At 41.0% G+C, this 20,302-nt stretch overlaps 1 protein-coding gene across 7 annotated transcripts in view; it reads left to right on the top strand.

The window, feature by feature from the left end:
- Positions 1-20,302, top strand: part of CLASP1 (cytoplasmic linker associated protein 1) — a 161,954-nt gene that overhangs the window by 67,888 nt on the left and 73,764 nt on the right. For all 7 annotated transcript variants that reach the window (XM_081852507.1, XM_081852510.1, XM_081852508.1 and 4 more), the window contains exons 9-15: positions 12,482-12,634; positions 13,466-13,539; positions 14,066-14,158; positions 15,111-15,256; positions 16,141-16,276; positions 17,524-17,594; positions 18,966-19,025. In XM_081852507.1, coding sequence (XP_081708633.1) covers positions 12,482-12,634; positions 13,466-13,539; positions 14,066-14,158; positions 15,111-15,256; positions 16,141-16,276; positions 17,524-17,594; positions 18,966-19,025 — 733 coding nt within the window. The remainder of the gene's footprint in view (positions 1-12,481; positions 12,635-13,465; positions 13,540-14,065; positions 14,159-15,110; positions 15,257-16,140; positions 16,277-17,523; positions 17,595-18,965; positions 19,026-20,302) is intronic.

Below are 20,302 nucleotides of genomic sequence, written 5' to 3'. Positions count from 1 at the left end.
CAGAGGAATCCTATTGCTGTGTTGTTCTAAGCAAAGTGAATCTCTTCCTTGTTTTCTTCTCTAGCACTAGACAGTAATGAATAATGCTGCCTCACTTTATTTGCATGCACAGTCTCTAGTGAGTTCACTATATAATGCAGGACATTAGGGAGGAACACTGCCAGTAATTCAATTCCACTCCCCTCGCTACTGACCTAGTCTAAGCTATGTGACAGCCACGATCCCATTGTTCTGTGTAACATGTAGTCAGCAAGATCTTACAAAATGTACTCAGTAATGTTCAACAAATGTAGTCCTGCTAAGAAATGAGATTTCTCTATCCTATATTACCTTTTCTCGTAGTTATGTATTACTACTACTACTACTACTACTATTAATATTATTATTTATTAAATTTGTATACCCCTCGTCATCCGTAGATCTCGGGGTGGTTCACAACAGCCTGGATAGCTCAGTTGGTTAGACCATGGTGCTGATAACACCAAGGTTGCAGGTTTGATCCCTGTATGGACCAGCTGCATATTCCTGCATTGCAGGGGGTTGGACTAGATGATCCTCAGGGTCCCTTCCAACTCTACAGTGCTATGCTATAAAATTACAATATAAAAACCGTAAAATGCATAATAAAAATAAGAACAACAACATGTAGGGTCAAGGAACAAGTTCTTTGGGACCAGATCCAATATTTCCTCTGACTCTCATTAACTGATTTCATGAGGATTAATTAATAACGGAAGTACAAATATTTTAGAGCTCAAACCTCCATGTTGAGGACGATTCATGGTGATGAGTGTCAGTGACAATGATCCACAAGAATGGATACTGTACCAGACAGAAATCACTCATTTTCTTAATGGCTTGGAGTGGCTCTGAAAGAAATGTGCAGCAATGATTATCATCAGTCCTATATTCTCCTAATTAGTCTATCATCCTTTATCTTACTTTCAGCAACTGTAGTTTTAAAAGCAATAGCTAATTATTGAAACAGTATGGATCATTTAATGAGCATGGTGTCATAGAGCTACTTTGGTGCTGCAAATGCACTGAATATAAACTAATATATGTTTAAACTGACACCTATGTAAAATAAAAAAATTCCTTCCAGTAGCACCTTAAAGACCAACTGAGTTAGTTCTAGGTATGAGCTTTCGTGTGCATGCACACTTCTTCAGATACACTGAAACAGAAGTCACCGGACCTTTCTATATAGTGAGAAGGTGGGGAGGGGTATTACTCAGAAGGGTGGTGGGAATGGGTGATTGGCAGATAGCTGCGATGAGCCTGTTGACGACTCTTAACGACTGCAATAGGTCTAACAGGAAAAAGCAAGGGGTGAGAAGGTGAAAAATGGCTTTGTCATGTATAATGAGATAAGAATCCAATGTCTTTGTTCAAACCAGGTCTCTCCATAGTTTTAAGTTTGGTGATAAGTTGCAATTCAGCAGCTTCTCTTTCCAGTCTATTTCTGAAATTCCTTTGTAATAGAACAGCTACTTTGAGATCTTGTATAGAATGTCCTGGGAGATTGAAGTGTTCTCCTACTGGTTTTTCTGTCTTGTGGTTCCTGATGTCGGATTTATGTCCGTTTATTCTTTGGCGTAAGGTCTGGCCTGTTTGTCCAATATAGAGAGCTGAAGGACACTGTTGGCATTTTATGGCATACACAATGTTAGACGATGAGCAATTAAATAGTCCCGAGATGGTATGTGTGATGTTGTTGGGGCCAGTAATGGGGCCAGGAAAATACAATCTTTAAATAATCTTCCCAACAATACTATACTAGCTACTATGGATGTGGAATCTCTGTATACCAACATCCCACATAACGATGGTTTACAAGCTATAAGGAATACCATTTCAGATAAAACCACAGCGGACTTTGCTACCAAACTCTGCCAATTTGTCCTTACCCACAACAACTTCAAATTCGGTGATGACCTGTTCCTTCAGATCAGCGGCACAGCAATGGGCACCCGCATGGCCCCACAGTATGCCAACATCTTCATGGCGGATTTAGAACAACGTTTCCTAAACTCCTACCCACTCAAACCTCTCTTGTACCTGCGATACATTGATGATATTTTTATCATCTGGACACATGGTCAACAGACCCTGGACACCTTCCACCAGAAATTCAATGATTTTCACCCCACCATCAACCTAACAATGAATCAATCTATGCAAGAAATACATTTTTTGGACACTACTATAAAAATACAGGATGGGCGCATAGACACCACCTTATACCGTAAACCAACTGACCGACAAACATATCTACATGCCTCTAGCTACCATCCCAAACATACCAAACAGTCCATTGTATATAGCCAGGCACTACGTTACAGCCGCATCTGCTCCAATTCTACAGACAGAGACTCTCACCTAAGAGATCTACAGCAAACCTTTTTAGAACTAAAATACCCAGCAGATGAAGTTAGACAACAGATCAACAGAGCCAGACTGATACCCAGAGAGAACTTGCTGCAAGACAGACCCAAAAAAGAAAATAACAGAACACCTCTAGTCATCACATACAGCTCCCAAGTTAAAACAGTACAACGCATCATCAGAGATCTACAACCTCTCCTGGACAATGACAGTTCTCTTTCTCAAGCTCTGGGAGGAAGACCTTTCATTGCCTCCAGACAGCCCCCCAATCTTAAACAACTCCTAACCCACAATAATGCTATAACCAGACTTAACACGGACACTGGCACCAGAGCCTGCAATAAACCCAGATGCCAACTTTGCTGCCACATACACCCGGACAACACCATTACTGGCCCCAACAACATCACACATACCATCTCGGGACTATTTAATTGCTCATCGTCTAACATTGTGTATGCCATAAAATGCCAACAGTGTCCTTCAGCTCTCTATATTGGACAAACAGGCCAGACCTTACGCCAAAGAATAAACGGACATAAATCCGACATCAGGAACCACAAGACAGAAAAACCAGTAGGAGAACACTTCAATCTCCCAGGACATTCTATACAAGATCTCAAAGTAGCTGTTCTATTACAAAGGAATTTCAGAAATAGACTGGAAAGAGAAGCTGCTGAATTGCAACTTATCACCAAACTTAAAACTATGGAGAGACCTGGTTTGAACAAAGACATTGGATTCTTATCTCATTATACATGACAAAGCCATTTTTCACCTTCTCACCCCTTGCTTTTTCCTGTTAGACCTATTGCAGTCGTTAAGAGTCGTCAACAGGCTCATCGCAGCTATCTGCCAATCACCCATTCCCACCACCCTTCTGAGTAATACCCCTCCCCACCTTCTCACTATATAGAAAGGTCCGGTGACTTCTGTTTCAGTGTATCTGAAGAAGTGTGCATGCACACGAAAGCTCATACCTAGAACTAACTCAGTTGGTCTTTAAGGTGCTACTGGAAGGAATTTTTTTATTTTATTTTGTTTTGACCATGGCAGACCAACACGGCTACCTATCTGTAACTGACACCTATGTAGTCATTTTTTATTCCATCCATTGTTGTTTCTGTAAAGTGCAGTGCTATATTGATGATGATGATGATGATACTTTTATTATTTATACCCTGCCCACTCTGGGCAGCTTACAGAATATCTGACATAATAAAAACATAAAGCGTTAAAAACCTCCCAATGCAGGGCTGACTTCAGATGTCTTCTAAAAGTTGTGTAATTCTTTATTTCCTTGACATCTGAAGGGAGGACGCCACTACCGATAAGGCCCTCTGCTTGGTTCCCTGTAACTTTGCTTCTCGCAGTGAGGGAACCAGCAGAAGACCCTCAGAGGAGGTCCTCATTGTCTGGGCTGAGTGATGGGAGTGGAGACCCTCCTTCAGGTGTGCTAGGCCAAGGCTGTTTAGGACTTTAAAGGTCAGTACCAACACTTTGAATTGAATTGGAAACATACGTCCTGGCAGCCACTCCCAGTCACCAGTCTAGCTACCGCATTCTGGACTAGTTGTAGTTTCCAAGTCACCTTGAAAGGTAGCCCCACGTAGAACGCACTGCAGTAGTCCAAGTGGGAGATAACCAGGGCATGCACGACCCTGACAAGACAGTCTGCAGGTAGGGTGTCATCCGACGTACCAGATGGAGCTGGTAGACAGTTGCCCTGGACATACAATTGACCTGTGCCTCCATGGACAGCTGTGAGTCCAAAATGACTCCCAGGCTGCATACCTGGTCGTTCAGGGGTACAATTACCTTATTCAGGACTAGGGAGTCCCCCACACCCACCCACCCCCTGTCCCCCCAAACAGTACTTCTATCTTGTCAGGATTCAACCTCAATCTTTTAGCCACCATCCATCCTCCAACTGCCTCCAGACACTTTCACAGGACCTTCACTACTCTAACAGGTTCTGATTTGAAGGAGAGGTAGAGCTTACTCTTACTCTTATTTTACTTATAAACCATAATTGCACTCATTTGAAGCAGAATTGGATCCACTGCCTTTATAGTGCAAGTCATGGAAAAAGACAAAGCAAGATGTACAAGGATTTCTTTGGAACTCGACTCAGTTTCGTTGATTCATGCTCAACCTTGAACTTAGTGAGAGCTCCTCCGCTGTCCTTCTGTCTCATGCAAGTGAACATTAGTTGTGCAACTTTGTATCATTTGGCCACAGATTATTTTGACAAAGTGTTGCCTTTTCGTTCTCTGGTTTGTAAAGAAGTGATCAAAAAGATTAGACATATTTCTCTCTCTCTATCTGGTTGAATCGAATAACAGCATGGGAGTTTTCTTAGAGCTAAAAATACCAAGTGCAATAAATTCTCATTAGCACTGCTGGGCGAAAATAGCACAGAATTCACAGGTCTTGTGGAGCAGGTGTAGATAGACCAAGATTTTATTTTACTGCATAGCCACAGGGTAAAATTTATAAGCAGAGTTAACGAGCCCTGCTATGGAGGTGCTGAAGTAGATGACTGATAAAGCCCTTCCTATGCACTCCGTAGACCCCAAAAGTAGATACTTCACATACTTTTAAGACTGTGATCCTCAACACTCTCTTTTAAGATGACGAGTCCTATTAAATTGAGTGGAACACTATTATGGGTAAGCAGATGCCTTCACTGCTGCTTTAGTCATTAACTCGGGACGATTGCAGATATTGATCAGCCTAAGTAACACTTTTATTTTACAGCTTTCAACATCATAGATCTTAAGCTCACATGCAAATCTGCAGAATAATACAAATGCGAAATGTCTGAAATGGGGGGGGGGGATAATTCAGTGAGCTCATGCTGCAGCATAGCCTCCCTGAAACCAGTGGCTTTAGGTAAATATAATTGTTATTGAATTACCCATTTCTTACTATTTAAATAAAATATTTTCTCCTTGAAAGTCAGCCCTTACCTATTTTTTTCCTGGTTCTTGGAGCATCTGTCTACTGGCTGGAAGTTCATGATTACTGTTTGATTCTGTGGTAATAAGCCTAACTTATCATCAGCTCAGGTTGCACTGAAGTTGCATATGTGTCAAAGCATTTGGCTGGAAGAGTTTGTAGAGGTCTGGCTATTGTGATGCTGCTTCTGGTTCTCATTTCTGTTTTTTGTAATTATGGCTTTTACATTTAATTTTAGCGGCATTTATGTGCTTGTTTTTAAATTATGTTGTGCATTGCCCTGAGCACAGCGTGCGCACAAGTTGGGAGTATTTTACATAAATAAATTTGACAGAATAAAGTCAGCTTCCTTGTGAGTCACATTTTTTTATTTCCCATCACTTAATATATATATTTTTTGAGAAACAAAAAACAGCACACAAATATATGCAGTCTGATGTGGTATGCTGAATCTTCTGACTGTGTCATAGAGAGGCTGATGCAGTTCTGGGTATGATTAAACCTTCTGCCGTTTCATTGCTGTGATGAGAGTCTACTTTATTGTTATTATTTACTTAAAACAAGCTACTAACAAAGAATCTGACAGTGCCTACAACTTTTGCTCCTATAAAGCTACATCTAAAATCAAAGTGCTCTTAACCATCTGTGTTTAAGTCTAGCAATTAGTTTTATGGCTGAAATATGCACAGGAGACAGATTTGTTTGAGAGCTTCCTAACTTTAGTACAGCTAGATGCATTCAACCAAGAGTGGAATAATTGTGGTCATATATAATGGTGCTATGCTATATATGTATTTAAAAGCACAAATGCTGCAAATGCTGACCCTGCGCACTAAAAAGCACTTGGTCACGAAGCAGTTTCTTTGGTGGGTTGTACTAAACTATTTGCATTTCTTCAAGATGGTTCATGTTTAGTGGTAATCAGTTATTCTACGTCTAGCTAAGTCTTGGTTGAGGACTTGATGCCATTTGGGAAGTATGGCTGTTACCATTGAAGAGGCAGTTTCCAGTGGTGATCACACTGCTTAAAACAGCAGTAAAGCTCACTGTGCATGTATAACATATTAAAATAATTAGATATGCCCATGTTCTTCTTCCTAGAAAGCATAACCCTTCTAGTTCCTTCCTGTGCAATTTAGTTTCATAAATTGCATGCAGGACCAGGGGGTGAACATTAATATTTCAAAAGAGAACTGCAATTGCTGCACTATCAGAAGTTGTAAATGCCATTTATTATGTGCATCCTAGGGAAATGCTGATGTCCATTTGGTCCTTTTAAAAGGGGAATACAGCAGTATCTTATATTCGTCCTTCTCCCCTTCCGCCTTTGCCCTTACAACTGAAAAAAATTATGAAGCCTCTCCCCCGCCCTTTCATGTATTCAGGGAGAATTGGTCCAAGTTGGAATGCATTTCTCATAGACCAGGGATGTCCAACAGGTCGATTGTGATCTGCTGGTAGATCACTGCAATGTTTCGGTAGATCGCAGTCAATTTCCTCTGTGTCTGTAAATCTGACTCCTGTCCTGCTCCCTCGTCCCGCCCTGTATTGTTGTTTGAACTCAGGAAGGGAAGACGGAGCTCCCTCTGTGTGCCTGTTTTCATCCATAGCGATGTTTTTGCGAGTGTCTTAAACCCAACTTTCTTTGCCTCCCCCCCCAAACGGATCTCCCCTCCCCAAAGAAGCCTGCACATTAATCCCCCCCAAAATGGGGCTTTCCTCCTCCCAAAAAGCTCAACAACTTTGAGCTGAACCCCTAAAAAACCAGGGGTAGATCACTGCCAGATTTTAATTTTGAAAGTAGATCGCAGTCTGTTGGGAGTTGGCCATAGACACTTAGTGGGAAGAAGAATAAAGCATGGCCTTTTAAATTGCCGAACTCTCTGGAACCCCACAGTCTCTCTGTCTCCTCATCCGAGAAGGGGGTATTAATGACCAGGTAGTAGTTTTTGTAAACCCCAGGGTCTAGGGTGGGATTCTTCAAAAGTGGATGTATTACCGCCTGTTTAAGGGCAGTGGGCACAACTCTTATCACACAAGAAGTGTTCACCACACCCTAGTGCAACACAATCGAGCTCCCTGCCTGCTGCAGAGAGGGGTTACGCCCTTGCAAGCGTCCTCCCCACATCATAAGGCTGCAATAAACTGAAACTGATCCCAGAACATATCAGAAGGCCCTGCGCTGGACTCCTCAACCAGGGTTTCAGCAGCTACAACATCCAAGGCACTGCAGGGCCCAGCGACTTTGTTTTCATAGGTCCATGTAAATAACTCACAACATGCAAACTGGGTGTTGTAAAGGTCCACCCACTACTTCTAGTCTGACTAGCCTCTGGACCATCCGAAAGAATTCTGCTGGACAGCTCTTGGGGAGGTTACAAAGTAGTTATTCTTCACCTTCACTGCCTCTTGTTAGGTTACATGATTCTGCCTGCCAAGTGTCTGGCCAGGTTCAGAGTGAGCTTTCCACCGCTTGCACTCTGATCATCTCCCCGCCTGCTTCATAGGCCACAGCTCTATAGTAAACCAAGGGAGGGTGTGGGTTCTGCAGCAGTGGGGCAGACCCTTGGGAGTGCTCATGCTGATCCCCCCCCCCACATCTCACCATCCCAAGGTGAGACCAGGAAAAAAGGTAGAAACCTTCTGCATTTGAGATAGTGGAGTCTCTGCTTGCTAGGCCATTTAGGCGCAGCTGTCTACTCCCTTTCCTGCACTGAAAGCAGCTTGCTGAGTTTGGCTGAGGTCATTGAGGCTTGTTTCCATACAATGTACTTACCCACAAAAGTAATTGTAGAAGTGGACTTGTTTCTGAGGGGTTAGAAGACACTTGAACTGATTGCATCAGTGCTGTAATCCAGAATCATGTAGCTGGTTTAAAATAACACCTTGGGTGTTAATTATTGAAAAACTTTCCTCTGTCTACCTGCTTTTAGGATTAAGTTAGCATCATGGGATATTGATGTCCATTTCACTGTAAATGTATGGAATTTTTCTCCTGGGTAATTTTTTAAAATATTGTGTAGTGCTTTTTTGACACATTTTTCAAGGTTTATCTTTGATAGGTAGAAGATGATAATATGAAATATTTTCTTCCTATCAGGAATATTTTTTTCTACATTGTGAAGTTTTAGTGGGAGTGGACAATTTTCCTCAGTGCATTAGAGCTTTTATGTCATGCACTCTTTATTCAGTAATCCAGGAAATACGGTGCTAAGGAGCCAATGGTTTGTTTTCAGCTTGAAACAGTCGTACTCAAAACCCTGATCAGCCACAGTGGGTCATATTAGTTTACTTTAGACAAGCCTCATTTCATTCTAACCTATCCAATGGGGTTGATATAATACTAAATGAAAAACAAATTCACAAGGCATTTTGTATGCTGTGACAGGCATGATCAATAATAAACCTAGCTCTTTGTGGAAGTGCCATTCTCTTAAAAGCCTCTTGTGGAAAGCTGCTGCTATCATTTCCAAGATTTCAGCACTGAATCTGAGCCTGTTAAGTGTGCCACAGCAGTTATGAAAATAAATGTGCCTGTGAGAACAGGCTAATATTTTTCTGATATTGTTGGCATGTTTTCACTGTGTCGCTTGGAAAACAGCTTAGGGAATCCAGTTGTTCAAATAAAAGAACTCTCTCTCTCTCACCAGAAAATGCATGCGCAGATTTACATGTGCTCTTCACCAGCCTTCCCAAAATTGGTAGCTTCCAGATGTTTTGGACTACAATTCCCACCACCCTTGACTATTGACCATGTCGTCTGGTACTGATTAAAGCTGTATTGCAAAACATCTGGTGGATACCAGGTTGTGAAAGGCTGCTCTACATGTTGCTCTAGGGAACAAATCACATTTCTAGCAACAACGTATGTTGAGTCTTTGAAGGTGGCTGCTTAGATATATTTGTTAGAGATATCTACTCATTACTCTGGGAAATTTGTGGACTTTTTATCCAAAATTGTTGGGCTAAGAGTCACCAGCACAATTGTTAAATAAACAGATTGTTACAAAATTGCTTCTCCTGAGAGCTCTTGCTTTCCAGTGGAAATGGGGAACGCAGCACAGAGCCATGGTTTTATCTGAAGAGCAACATATTTAGGTTATGAAAACCTAACCTCTTGCTTGTTAGTTTGTTCTTTTGTTTTGAAGCAAACATTATTTAGAAGCCTCCTGACGTGCACTTGTGTGTCCCGTCCCCCCATTAATCAGCATAGATTCTTGGAATTCCTGGCATAGCATTTCTTTCTCTAATTTTGCCCTTGACATAACCCTAACTAATAATGACAAATGTATTTGTCATGGACAAATGATGAGAGCTGTTGAGACACTCCCATTAACCTTCCCAAGGGATGATACTGGGGTACTGCTACTTCTTGGTAGTCAAGCCAGCCATAGTAGGGCTGCCTGCTGCAGCTGCCTCTACAGTCCTAGCCTGTTTCACCCCATTGGAAGGTTTGAAATTCACAAGGATTGACTGTGGGATGCTCTGTCCTCCTCTCAAGTCTCAGCCTGGGCTGTTTAACTCCGCGTGTGAAAGCAGAATGCCTAATGAACACAAGGGGCAAGGATTGATTATGTCCTGGACTTGAAAGCTGCAGTGGTCTGCAAGACAGCGTTGCATCTCGGCTTCCTATGGAAAGCATGAAGGAATGTTGAGGAAGATTATTTGCAAAAGGATTTGTACCCGTAAGCAAATTTATCACGATTTCCTCCTTTTATTTAGAGAAAATGTGAGAGGGTTTTGTAAGCATTTTATTCTTCCCTAACAATTGAGAGCAGACAAAGGCCTCTTTACACACAAGGCATGTGTCTGTATATTGCTAGTCATCATTCATACACAAGCCAAAGAATCAGCAGTGATAGATAATCTCTCATCACAGAAAACCATACACTGCCTTGGTTTATGGCCACAGAAGCCAGTGAAGTAAAGCTTGGACTTAGTGTTATGAACTGTAGAGCTTGAGTGCGGGATCTAACACTTGCTATAAATTATCACTGCATCATCCAACTGCTTTAACTGAGGTTGGATATGAGTTTTACTTTACTGTGTTCATCTGACTGCTTGCATCGTGTTTTCACAAAAAAAATTCTGATTTTTGTCTTATTCTTTGTTTCTCTTTCTGCCTTGTGCACATGCTGCTTCAGAACTTGGTGTCTGAATGTGTCAGTTTATTGAAACTGAAGGGGAAGCTAGGAAATGTTAGTTTATTTTGGTTAGTGGGCAGAATGAAATGGGTTTTCAGTCTAAGTTATGGGTAAATGTATTTTTGTAACTTTTCCTAAGGGTGCTGGATTTTTATACATTATGTATAAGGAGATATCTTTTTTATACTGCAATCTTTTGAAAAGCGGTTTCTCTTTATGATATGTATAAAAATGAAATGTGCTTCTCTAAAGAGAAACGTGGGCATCAAGCTTTTTCCTGTCCATTTAATGCTAAGGTATAATAAACCACACCCTTGATGAGTGTATTGTGTGCGCGCTTTTGTGTGTGTGTGTGTGTGTGTGAGAGAGAGAGAGAGAGAGAGAGAGAGAAAGAGAGAGAGAGAGAGAGAGAGAGAGAGAGAGAGAGAACGAGAACAGCAATGCAGTCTTTTTGCTTTCAAGCACAGGTCTTTGCTATTGAAGTATCTGTTTTCTTTTTATAATAAACACAAACATTTCTGCAGTTACTTAATGTATAGAGCAAGGTCTGTTTCTAAGAGGTGAAAGGATGACACTTTCACATTGTTGACGATGTTGGAGGCAATGAAAGCCTGAGGGAGTGCCTTCCTTCATAGGCCTCTATGTCTCTCACATTTCACTTCAGGTTTATTCCAGTACAAAATAAAAGAGCACATTCTTATGTCGTCTACTGAATGAGGATGGACTTAAGCAGATGTATTTGAATGGAACCATTGGCAATGGATGATAAATGTCAGAACATTTTTATGGGCTCATCAAAATAGTTTCACCGCACGTTTCCAGTATCTGGGCTCCAAAGACTTGTGAAACTATTTCTAGAAATTGGGGTTAACTAGGCCTTCATTGTCAAGCTATGGGATGAAAACCTTAGGGGGGGGGGAATAGGAGGTGGGGCAGTCACTTCCAGACACCATCTGCCATCTCCAGCCTCCTGGAATGTTTTGAAGATGGGGATTTTGGATTTTTAAAAAATGAGAAAAACCTTCCTCGCTACTACAAGCACTAAAGCTTCTAACAGCAGCAACAATGAGCAGTCACCAAATGTTTGACAGAAGAAGTTAATGCTAGTTTTCTGCAATTCATTTTGGAGAGCCTTCTATATCTGAAAGGAGATCTCAGAAGGTTAATCCTGTATCTGGGGAAAACCAATGTTTAATTTCTGGTTCTGCTGAACAACTTGCATGGACTCATCCCCTGAATGTAATTAAATTGGATATAGGGGCTAGAATAGTGGAAAAAACAAGGATCACTGTAAGTGATTTGGATAAAATTGTGTGAGGAGCTGTTGCTGCTTTCAGACAGGACAAGAATGGGAATACAAATAATGTTGTTATGTGACAGTTTAAATAAACAAATGGAGTTTTCTCTGCCTTTGCTTAGCTGTCTTTGTGAGAACTCACAACCACAGGATATAGTGTTGGTCAGTAGCAGTCAATTTAAAGAACATGGAGAGGATAATATGAATAGTGTATATGGTCCAGGCCTGCATTTTCATGATTACAATATTTCTCAGCTGCAAGTCATGTCCAAGGAATAAATATTTCTTTGTGCCCTTGAACACTTTGAGCAGTTAATCACAGCCTTAGAGAGAAAGCTGTGCATGATTACTAACCAATCTTTCCTCCTGGTTGTCAGAAGAAATTTTAGTGAAGGAATTATGTTTAATCTCCACATTGGAAGAGATTAGGGTGATAGAATGGAAGGAATTTAGGAGATCGGGAATTCCCCTGAAACAAACTCTTCTTCCTGTAGTTTCTGTCATACGCTTCACTTCTTTTTAAGAAGGTTTTGGAAATTTGGATATAATCTTGGAACTTGAAAGGCCAGTCTTCTGGCGATCGGGTCTGTCTTCTGAATTCTTGCAAAGTCAAAGTGAGTTTGCTCCAAAATGTGAGGTAGAAGCTATTCACAAATTCCTGAATTTCATCTTGTGGCTTTTTTTTTTTCAGATAAAAACTTTGATGATGATGACTCTGTGGATGGGAACAGGCCTTCCTCAGCCAGCTCCTCAACATCTTCAAAGGCTCCATCAAGCTCTCGAAAAAGTGGGATGAGTTCTGCTCGCAGAGTTGGAACAACAGCTCTGGTCTCAAAGGCTCCAGGTAGGTGGAGGCCTTGATAAATCATAGGGCTGACCTAAAACCCATGGCCCTAAAAATAAAATGTGTGTTGTTTTATTTTCTGTTTTGAGTGCCCATCTGAATTTGCTTGATGGACTATAACATTTTTAGGAGGCTGGCTGTCTTTCATAGTTTTGAGAACTATACAAAATGACTTTTCTTGAATATGATGGGATAGCATCAGGTCAGCATGGTGCTACACAACTAAATTGTTCATAGTATTTCTACAGATTTTCTCCCTATTAGCAGTGCAAAATCAGAATTGTCTTCAAATCTTCATTCATTTGCAATTTGTAGCGGTTCCTATAAAGACAGCACATTTTCATATCTTGTTTTCCTGAACTGCATGGAAACCAAAATAAGAGAATGAAATAACTAGGAATCTGTTTCCAAATGGCACCTACAATAAGCTTTCAAGAGTTTCTGTGCTGAACAATAGCCTCAGCTAATTAATGTTTTAACGATTTTCCTTCTTCGGCCCATCTGTCCATCTTCATCGTATGTTCCTGTCAAGAATACCATACTTTCATTAATTATGAATGGGTCTGAATCCTTTAAGAGAAAAGGCATCCCTCTAGTTTAGGTAATATTCTGTTATATTACCAGACTATCTGTGTTATGAGATACACTTATTCTTACTACTTCTAGGTTTCTTTGCTTTTCTTATCCTTAGCAGAATAAGAAATATTTACATGCAGCTCCTTGCACGTCTTGATGGTTTCATCAGCTTGTTTTGCCTGTTATTTTCTAATTTTGTTTTAATATTGTTTAACAAGAAACATTAAAGCACTCTTTCCTTTTGGCATCTGCCAGCGACTAAAGAAGGAGCTGGTGCCGTCGATGAGGAGGATTTCATTAAAGCTTTTGAAGATGTCCCAACAGTTCAGGTAATAATAATGTGGCTTAACACACACACACACACACACACACACACACACACACACACGCTCCTTCAGCCATAGTCAAGGCTGATGGACCCAATCTTTCTTATCCATCAGTTATGTCTTCAGCAGCCCAGGTCTCAGTATTGTTACTTAGATTATGCTGCCACTGCTCCCAAATACTTTTCAGCCAGCTATGGGAAGAGCAGTGGGTGGAGCTTACTTCAGCCCATGGCCAATGCAAATCCTCTTTAATATTTTCTTTGCAGACAAGATGGAGGGGGGGGGGTGCTAACTGACTGTATGTTGAGCAGGGGGCAGCCAACATGGTGCCCTCCAAATGTTGCTCTGAGGCCCATCAGCTGAATCCTGCATGGCCTGTGGCCAAGGATGTTGGGGGTTGTAGTTAAAGTTGGCGTGGATGACCGACTGCAGTTGTTGTAAAGGTTCATCAACCGTAGGAGTTGAATATAAGCTCAGCTTTTATGGAAATAAGCCTTGTATCTTAAAAAGTGTCATGTATACTTTCCAGATTTATTCTGCCCGAGACCTTGAAGAATCCATAAACAAAATCAGAGAAATCCTGTCTGATGACAAACATGATTGGGAACAGAGAGTAGCTGCAGTGAGTATTTGTTTGAATTCTGTATGTATTGCAACTTATCTGGCTTGTATTTTACCACTCTTTTGTGTCTTATGGGAGAGTGGACACCTGAAAGTTGTCACTCTGTGGTATGGTGGAAAATAGCAGTAGTCCTTTTATACATGCATATTTATGGAAATCAAAACTTATCTGTATGTCTTGGCTCTCAGTGGATGAAGAACTCGGAGTATGGTTTCTGGCGAAATCTTTAATGCTCAGTCAGGTCAGGTGCAGCAGGTGCTACACATGACTAAGCAAGCTACAGTGTTGATACAACAAGAAACATGCCCTCTTGAGTCCCTTATATAGGAATGGAGTCAGTACAACTTCAGCATGGCAAACCGACAAGCAAATGGGAATTACTTCCAGAGGGCTGGATCTAAGGTGCCTGTTCACACCTACCTGTACACTCCAACGACTCTGGTGGTGCTGTAGGGGATTCTGAGACTGGAGGTGAACCTGGCACAGAGGTTGGGAGTGAAGCAGGTTCAGTGTGTCTGGGTAACAAGGGGACAGAACAGAGCACTAAGAGCCTATGTTCTGCTGGAGCCCTCTCTGGTCTCTGACACCTCATCTGCAGCTCCCTCCCCTTCTCAAGCCTCTGATACAGCCTGTCCCAACCCCTAGGTCAGCTACAGACAGCTCCTCGGATTCCCGCTCCCCACCCCTGGTCCAACCACAATGTCTCTCCAGGACTCATGTATTCTGAACCATTATACCTCAGAAATTCTAGTTTTCTTTCTGGGGAGTGGAGTGTGGGGAGAAATTTAGCTTTCAGTTCTCAGGCTTGTAGAAAGAAATTTGAATAGGCCACATTCCTTGGTGGTTCACATGTCACTTTAAAACCCAGCCAGGTGGGTGGGGTATAAATAATGAAATATGATTATAAAACATGGTTAATATTAATCTGCAGTTTGTTCTTGTTACCCAACAGCTAAAAAAGATCCGGTCTTTATTGCTGGCTGGAGCTGCTGAGTATGATACCTTCTTTCAACTCCTGCGCCTGCTCGATGGAGCGTTTAAATTATCGGCTAAAGACTTGCGGTCCCAGGTGGTGCGAGAGGCTTGTATCACATTGGGGTAAGGAATGCAGTCTACATATTCTTAGCTGTCTTGTTAACTGTTGTAACAGGAATTGCAGTGGTTTGTCCACAGTCCTGTCATTTCTGTTTTGGCAGGATTAGGGGTGCTCTGAGTTAGATCCAGACCAGGGATATTTGGAACCTCCATATATTATTTGATTCCCAGCTCCCATCATCTCTGACCATTGACTGTGCTAGCTGGCTGCAAATATGGAGGTCATTCCTATTAATGTCATTTCTAGAAAGGACTGGCAGTTCTTGGTTTAAGTGCCTAGAAGCTTATTTTATATTGTTCTTTACGTTTTACCCCTAAGCCAAGTGCTACGCCATATTATGAATGTACCAGAAGCAGAACTTCTATTTTTTTAAAAAACGGAAAGCTATAATATTGCTTCTAGGTTCAACCAGAGTTCAAGGGGAAAGTTCAAATTGTTGCTTTGGCCTGCTCATCCTGTTGGTGGTAATTCTACATTGGAGTCTGCTGGACTCTAGGGCACATTTAACAGCGCCACTGAAATTTACGAATGTCAAGACAAGATGGAAAGCTTATGAGAAGAATGGGCCTGAAACCAACAGTACTGGAAAAGAAAGCAATTTAGCTATGCCTTCTGGGCTGTTTCCCGGTAGTGCGACAGTGACCTGCGCTAACTCTATCGCTTGTTAAAACACATACAAAAAATAAACCACATTATCTGTTAGAGAAAAAAATGTGAAGTGTTTTGTTAACCCAGTATCTGGTTATGGTGTTTGTAATGTATTGATGCAATTGAAAGCTGCTGAGAGCTTCTGCTTCTAAGTAGCATATGATCATATTGAACTCCATTTTTTTGTTTTACTGTTATGACATAATTCTCGTTTTGTTGTTGTTTTGTTTTGTTTCAGGCATTTGTCATCAGTCTTGGGTAACAAGTTTGACCATGGGGCAGAAGCCATCATGCCAACAATCTTTAATCTCATTCCCAACAGTGCCAAAGTAATGGCCACCTCTGGTGTGGTAGCTGTTAGATTAATTATCCGGGTGAGTATCTCTCAAAGTAAATGTGAATCGTGACACCAGGGAATATTTTTTATTTATTGGAGTTGTGGGGGGGGGGGCGTATAAACATTTGAAAAACATTCCAGTCAGCATGCTGTCCAGAAGAATTCTAAATGGGACAACATTTGGCAGACAAGAAGACTGTGTGTGTTTGCAGAAAAAGCGCACAAATGTGCTAATTTCCACAACGTTCCTTCACGGAACATAGCCAGACTGGAAACCAACAAAGCCTAAGAAATGAAGTGATTCAACGCTACCCTCTGGGCTACCATCTAATAGTACGACAGTGAGCTATGCTAAATTCATAACTTGCACAATTCTGATGAAGAATAAGGAATATCATTTGTTGGAGACAAGGAGGGATAGTAATCGTTTGTTGGTGATCAGAACTTGCCCTGAGAAAGCAAGCATGCAAACAAACATATTTGAATTCCTACTCTGTGTCTGAGCCTTGTTGATGATCCCCTGCAATTTTTAAATTCAGTTTTGGTTTTCAGTACCTGAAGGAGAAACAAATAAATCCATATCCAGTTCTAAGAAAATATCAGCATTAAAAGACACATAGTTGTATCATCACAGATTCTGTGGAGGCAAAACTAGAAAACTTTTTTAGTATTTTAAACTTTTGTATGTTTTAACATAGAGTTGTAAATCTTTATTTTTGTAAACAACTTTAAGTCTCTTCCCCCCCCAATCAAGTGGTGTATAAATTTTATGAAATAAATAAAGCAAGCAAGCACGCGCAGGGATGTAACTCAGTCCAGTGTATTTTTTTAACAAAAGCATGTGCCAAGAAAAAACTGATAATAAATAAATGAATACATTTTAATGTTCATGATTTATACATTTAAATCCCACCTTTCTTCCAAGCATCTTGAGCTAGCTTGCATGATTCTCACCACAATAGCCCTGGCTGAGAGGTACATAGACTGGCCCATGGTCCCACAGTGAGCTTTACTGCTCAGGAAGGCCTTGAACTTTGCTCTCCCCAGTTGCAGTCTGACAATATAATCACTATACCACACTGCATATAATTGTTTGTTTTTAAAATATTTATTATTCTTGTCATGGAGAGGAGCAGAGGGACATGTTTGGCACTGAATCCATCCTCTGTGTGTCTGATTGTGTCAACCACAATCTTTTCATTTTAGCACCTACACTTTAGGAACAGGTTTTTTTTGCTTTCAACCTCTCTTAAGATTTCCCTGTTGTTGCTTTTCGTTCCGTAGCATACACACATCCCTCGACTAATCCCCATCATCACCAGTAACTGTACCTCCAAATCTGTCGCAGTTAGAAGGTGAGTTGTGTTTCCCTCCCCCTTTTCTTGATCTGGTGGCTTATCAAAATGAAATTTAGTGTTAGAATTGTAGATTTGGAATGTCCTAGAGACTGCCCACAGGACAGGGAGAAATCTTTTTCACTGTTTAGCAGAGGCAGTTTTAGGGTAGCATGTTCGGTTCAGCCACACTTGAGTGTCGGCCCATAGCAGGTGCTGCAACAGTGAGCACAGGAGGTGGGGAGCATCAAATTTTAGCATCACACAGGGTGCTGCTGAAATTTGAGAACCCAAAGTCTGCCACTGCTGTTGTTTTATTGCTTAATATTCGGTGTTTTATTATTTTTTTATATGTGTTGGAAACTGCCCAGAGTGTCTTGGGCATTATTATTATTATTATTATTATTATTATTATTATTATTTATTAAACCAAGGCCAAATACATGAATTTTAGTTATCAATAAAAAGCTGAAGACCCCTCTCCAAACAGAGTGGATAAAAAGTCTCTCTCCCCCCCACATTTAGTCCAAGGTCCAAATTCAAATCCAGAAACACGCCAAAATTCTGCAGATCAAATTAACAGTGGAGATGCCCCTACTTCTCTTCCTAGAGCCCTCAATATATTGCCACAAGAAGGGAAATCAGCTAGATCTCTGTAACTGCCAATTTCAGAAATCTTTAAGCCTTCTAGACACTAATTGTTTCATTCTTACATTATGTGTAGCATCTATCACACAGTTGTTGACAATTGTTAAAAGCATCCGCAGTAAGTTAAAATAAAGTGACCTGAAATGTTCAAAAGTTGGTATTAGCTTCCAACTGGCTTGGATAGAAGACTTCAGTCTTAAAGGTGCAGGGTGGGGATGGAATCCTATCACTTCAACGAGGTAACACAATTAGTATAAAAAAACCCAACCCCCACTATTCCCCCCCCCCATCCTAAACACCCATTCTGAACAAGATTTCTGCCTGCATTTGAAATGCTAGTTGATCCCAACAAGGGACATGATCCTCACTTCAGCACTGTATGAAATGTTGCGTGTGGTTTTTGTTCTGTGAGCCCAAGACTTTTGTCGAAACATACAAAAATGTGCTTTCAAGGCAAAAGGAGAACCTTCCACATTCTATGACCAGCCGGAGGGACCCACTTAAAAATAAAATCCAACCTCATAGTGATAGGCACACAGAATATTACAGTGACTGCATCACAACTACAGAACTCACATTGCCCAGAAATTTGCAAAAGCCTAAGTATTTTCCAGAAGCATACATTCTTTGGTAGATGTGGCTTTTAGTGACCTTGGGTTAGGCAGTTATGAACTTTAATGTGGTATGTGTATTTATAAAGATAACCTAATTAATGGTAATTTCCCATATTTGTTCATACTTTAGGCGCTGTTTTGAATTTTTATATTTACTTTTACAAGAATGGCAAACACACTCCCTAGAAAGGTAAGATGTGTGTATTGTAATAGAGGAAGCATGCTTCCCTCTAACCTCACTCCCCCCCCTTTTTTTTTTCTTTGGTAGGAGGGAATTCTCTGATAGACTTGGTGACATTTGGGAGGAGTAGGCAATCTCCATTGGGCTCCTTACTCCTGTAGATATCATGTGGCAGCAGCTATTCCAGCAGAGGGATTGATGGGAAGCAGGGCCACTCCTTCAGCTTTGTGGGAAGACCAGTTCCATTTAGTGGAACTCTCCCTGAACTGTTCCGTTCCAGCTGGTCCTTAAAAGAACTGCATCACTTTAAGGATTGGTTCTTGGGTTTATTTGCTTTCCCCTTCCCTCTTTATTCCCTTTCCTCTCTGCTTGTATTGCATTTTTTGCATTGTAAATCTGCAGACTAGGTGTGTGTTTATTTATCTTACGTAAGCTGTTCTTGAAGCATTTTTGGCTGAGGAGCACAGTAAAATATTCTAAATTAACAAATAAACAAAAGAGGAGAGAGAAACAAGGGAGCAGAGGAAATCAAATTTAACCAGTGTGTGTTCTGGCACCAGGCCTATAGGACCACTGTTAGGTAAAACTGCTGAGTAGTGTGATATTTAAAGATTTCCAAGCCAGCTTGGTTACAAAGAAGATTTTTCTTTGACCACGTTCAGAAGTTGAAAATAGTTCATGAGTGTTTTATGCTTAGAAGCAAAAGGTAGAGCGCCCAGGGCAGAGAGGAATTTGGTTGCCAGAGAACTGTGTTACTTATGTAATAGCTTATCCTTTTCAAAACATTTGCAGCTAACTTGAGTATTTAGATGAGAGCTGAATCTTAAGAATCTGCAGGGGTACAGAGCATAAGGAGATTGTCACAGTAGCTAAAAAGATGTTGCAGTTTTCAGCCAAGTCATTGAGACAGCATCCACACTTCTTAGCCTTAAAATAGTCCCTAAGGAGATGAGACAGCTTGCATATATTGTATTGTGCTGACAGAATATGTATCTGTCTCTGGGAACTTTAGGCGAATCTTAGTCTTCTGCTGCCTAATACCTTGTGGCAGGAGAGCTCCACTTTTCAGGGCAGGAGGGGCAGAATCCTAATGCCTTTCTTAGTTCTCCACATGCTGGGTTGAGAGTTAATTTAGCTAAATTTGATATTGCCCACCTGGAATGAAAAGGAGAACACATTGCCTGGGAGATACCACACTTACAACTGAATATGGTACGTCTCAATTCACCCTTTCTCAGTGAGGAAGGAGAATGAAATAAATGGAAAAGAATAAGTCAATTAGGCCT

The sequence above is a fragment of the Podarcis erhardii genome (genome assembly GCF_964252035.2).
Source record: "Podarcis erhardii genome assembly, chromosome: 1".
Taxonomy (NCBI): Eukaryota; Metazoa; Chordata; class Lepidosauria; order Squamata; family Lacertidae; genus Podarcis; species Podarcis erhardii.
Note: the sequence above shows the minus strand (reverse complement) of the source record. Positions and strands in the feature narration are given on the sequence as shown.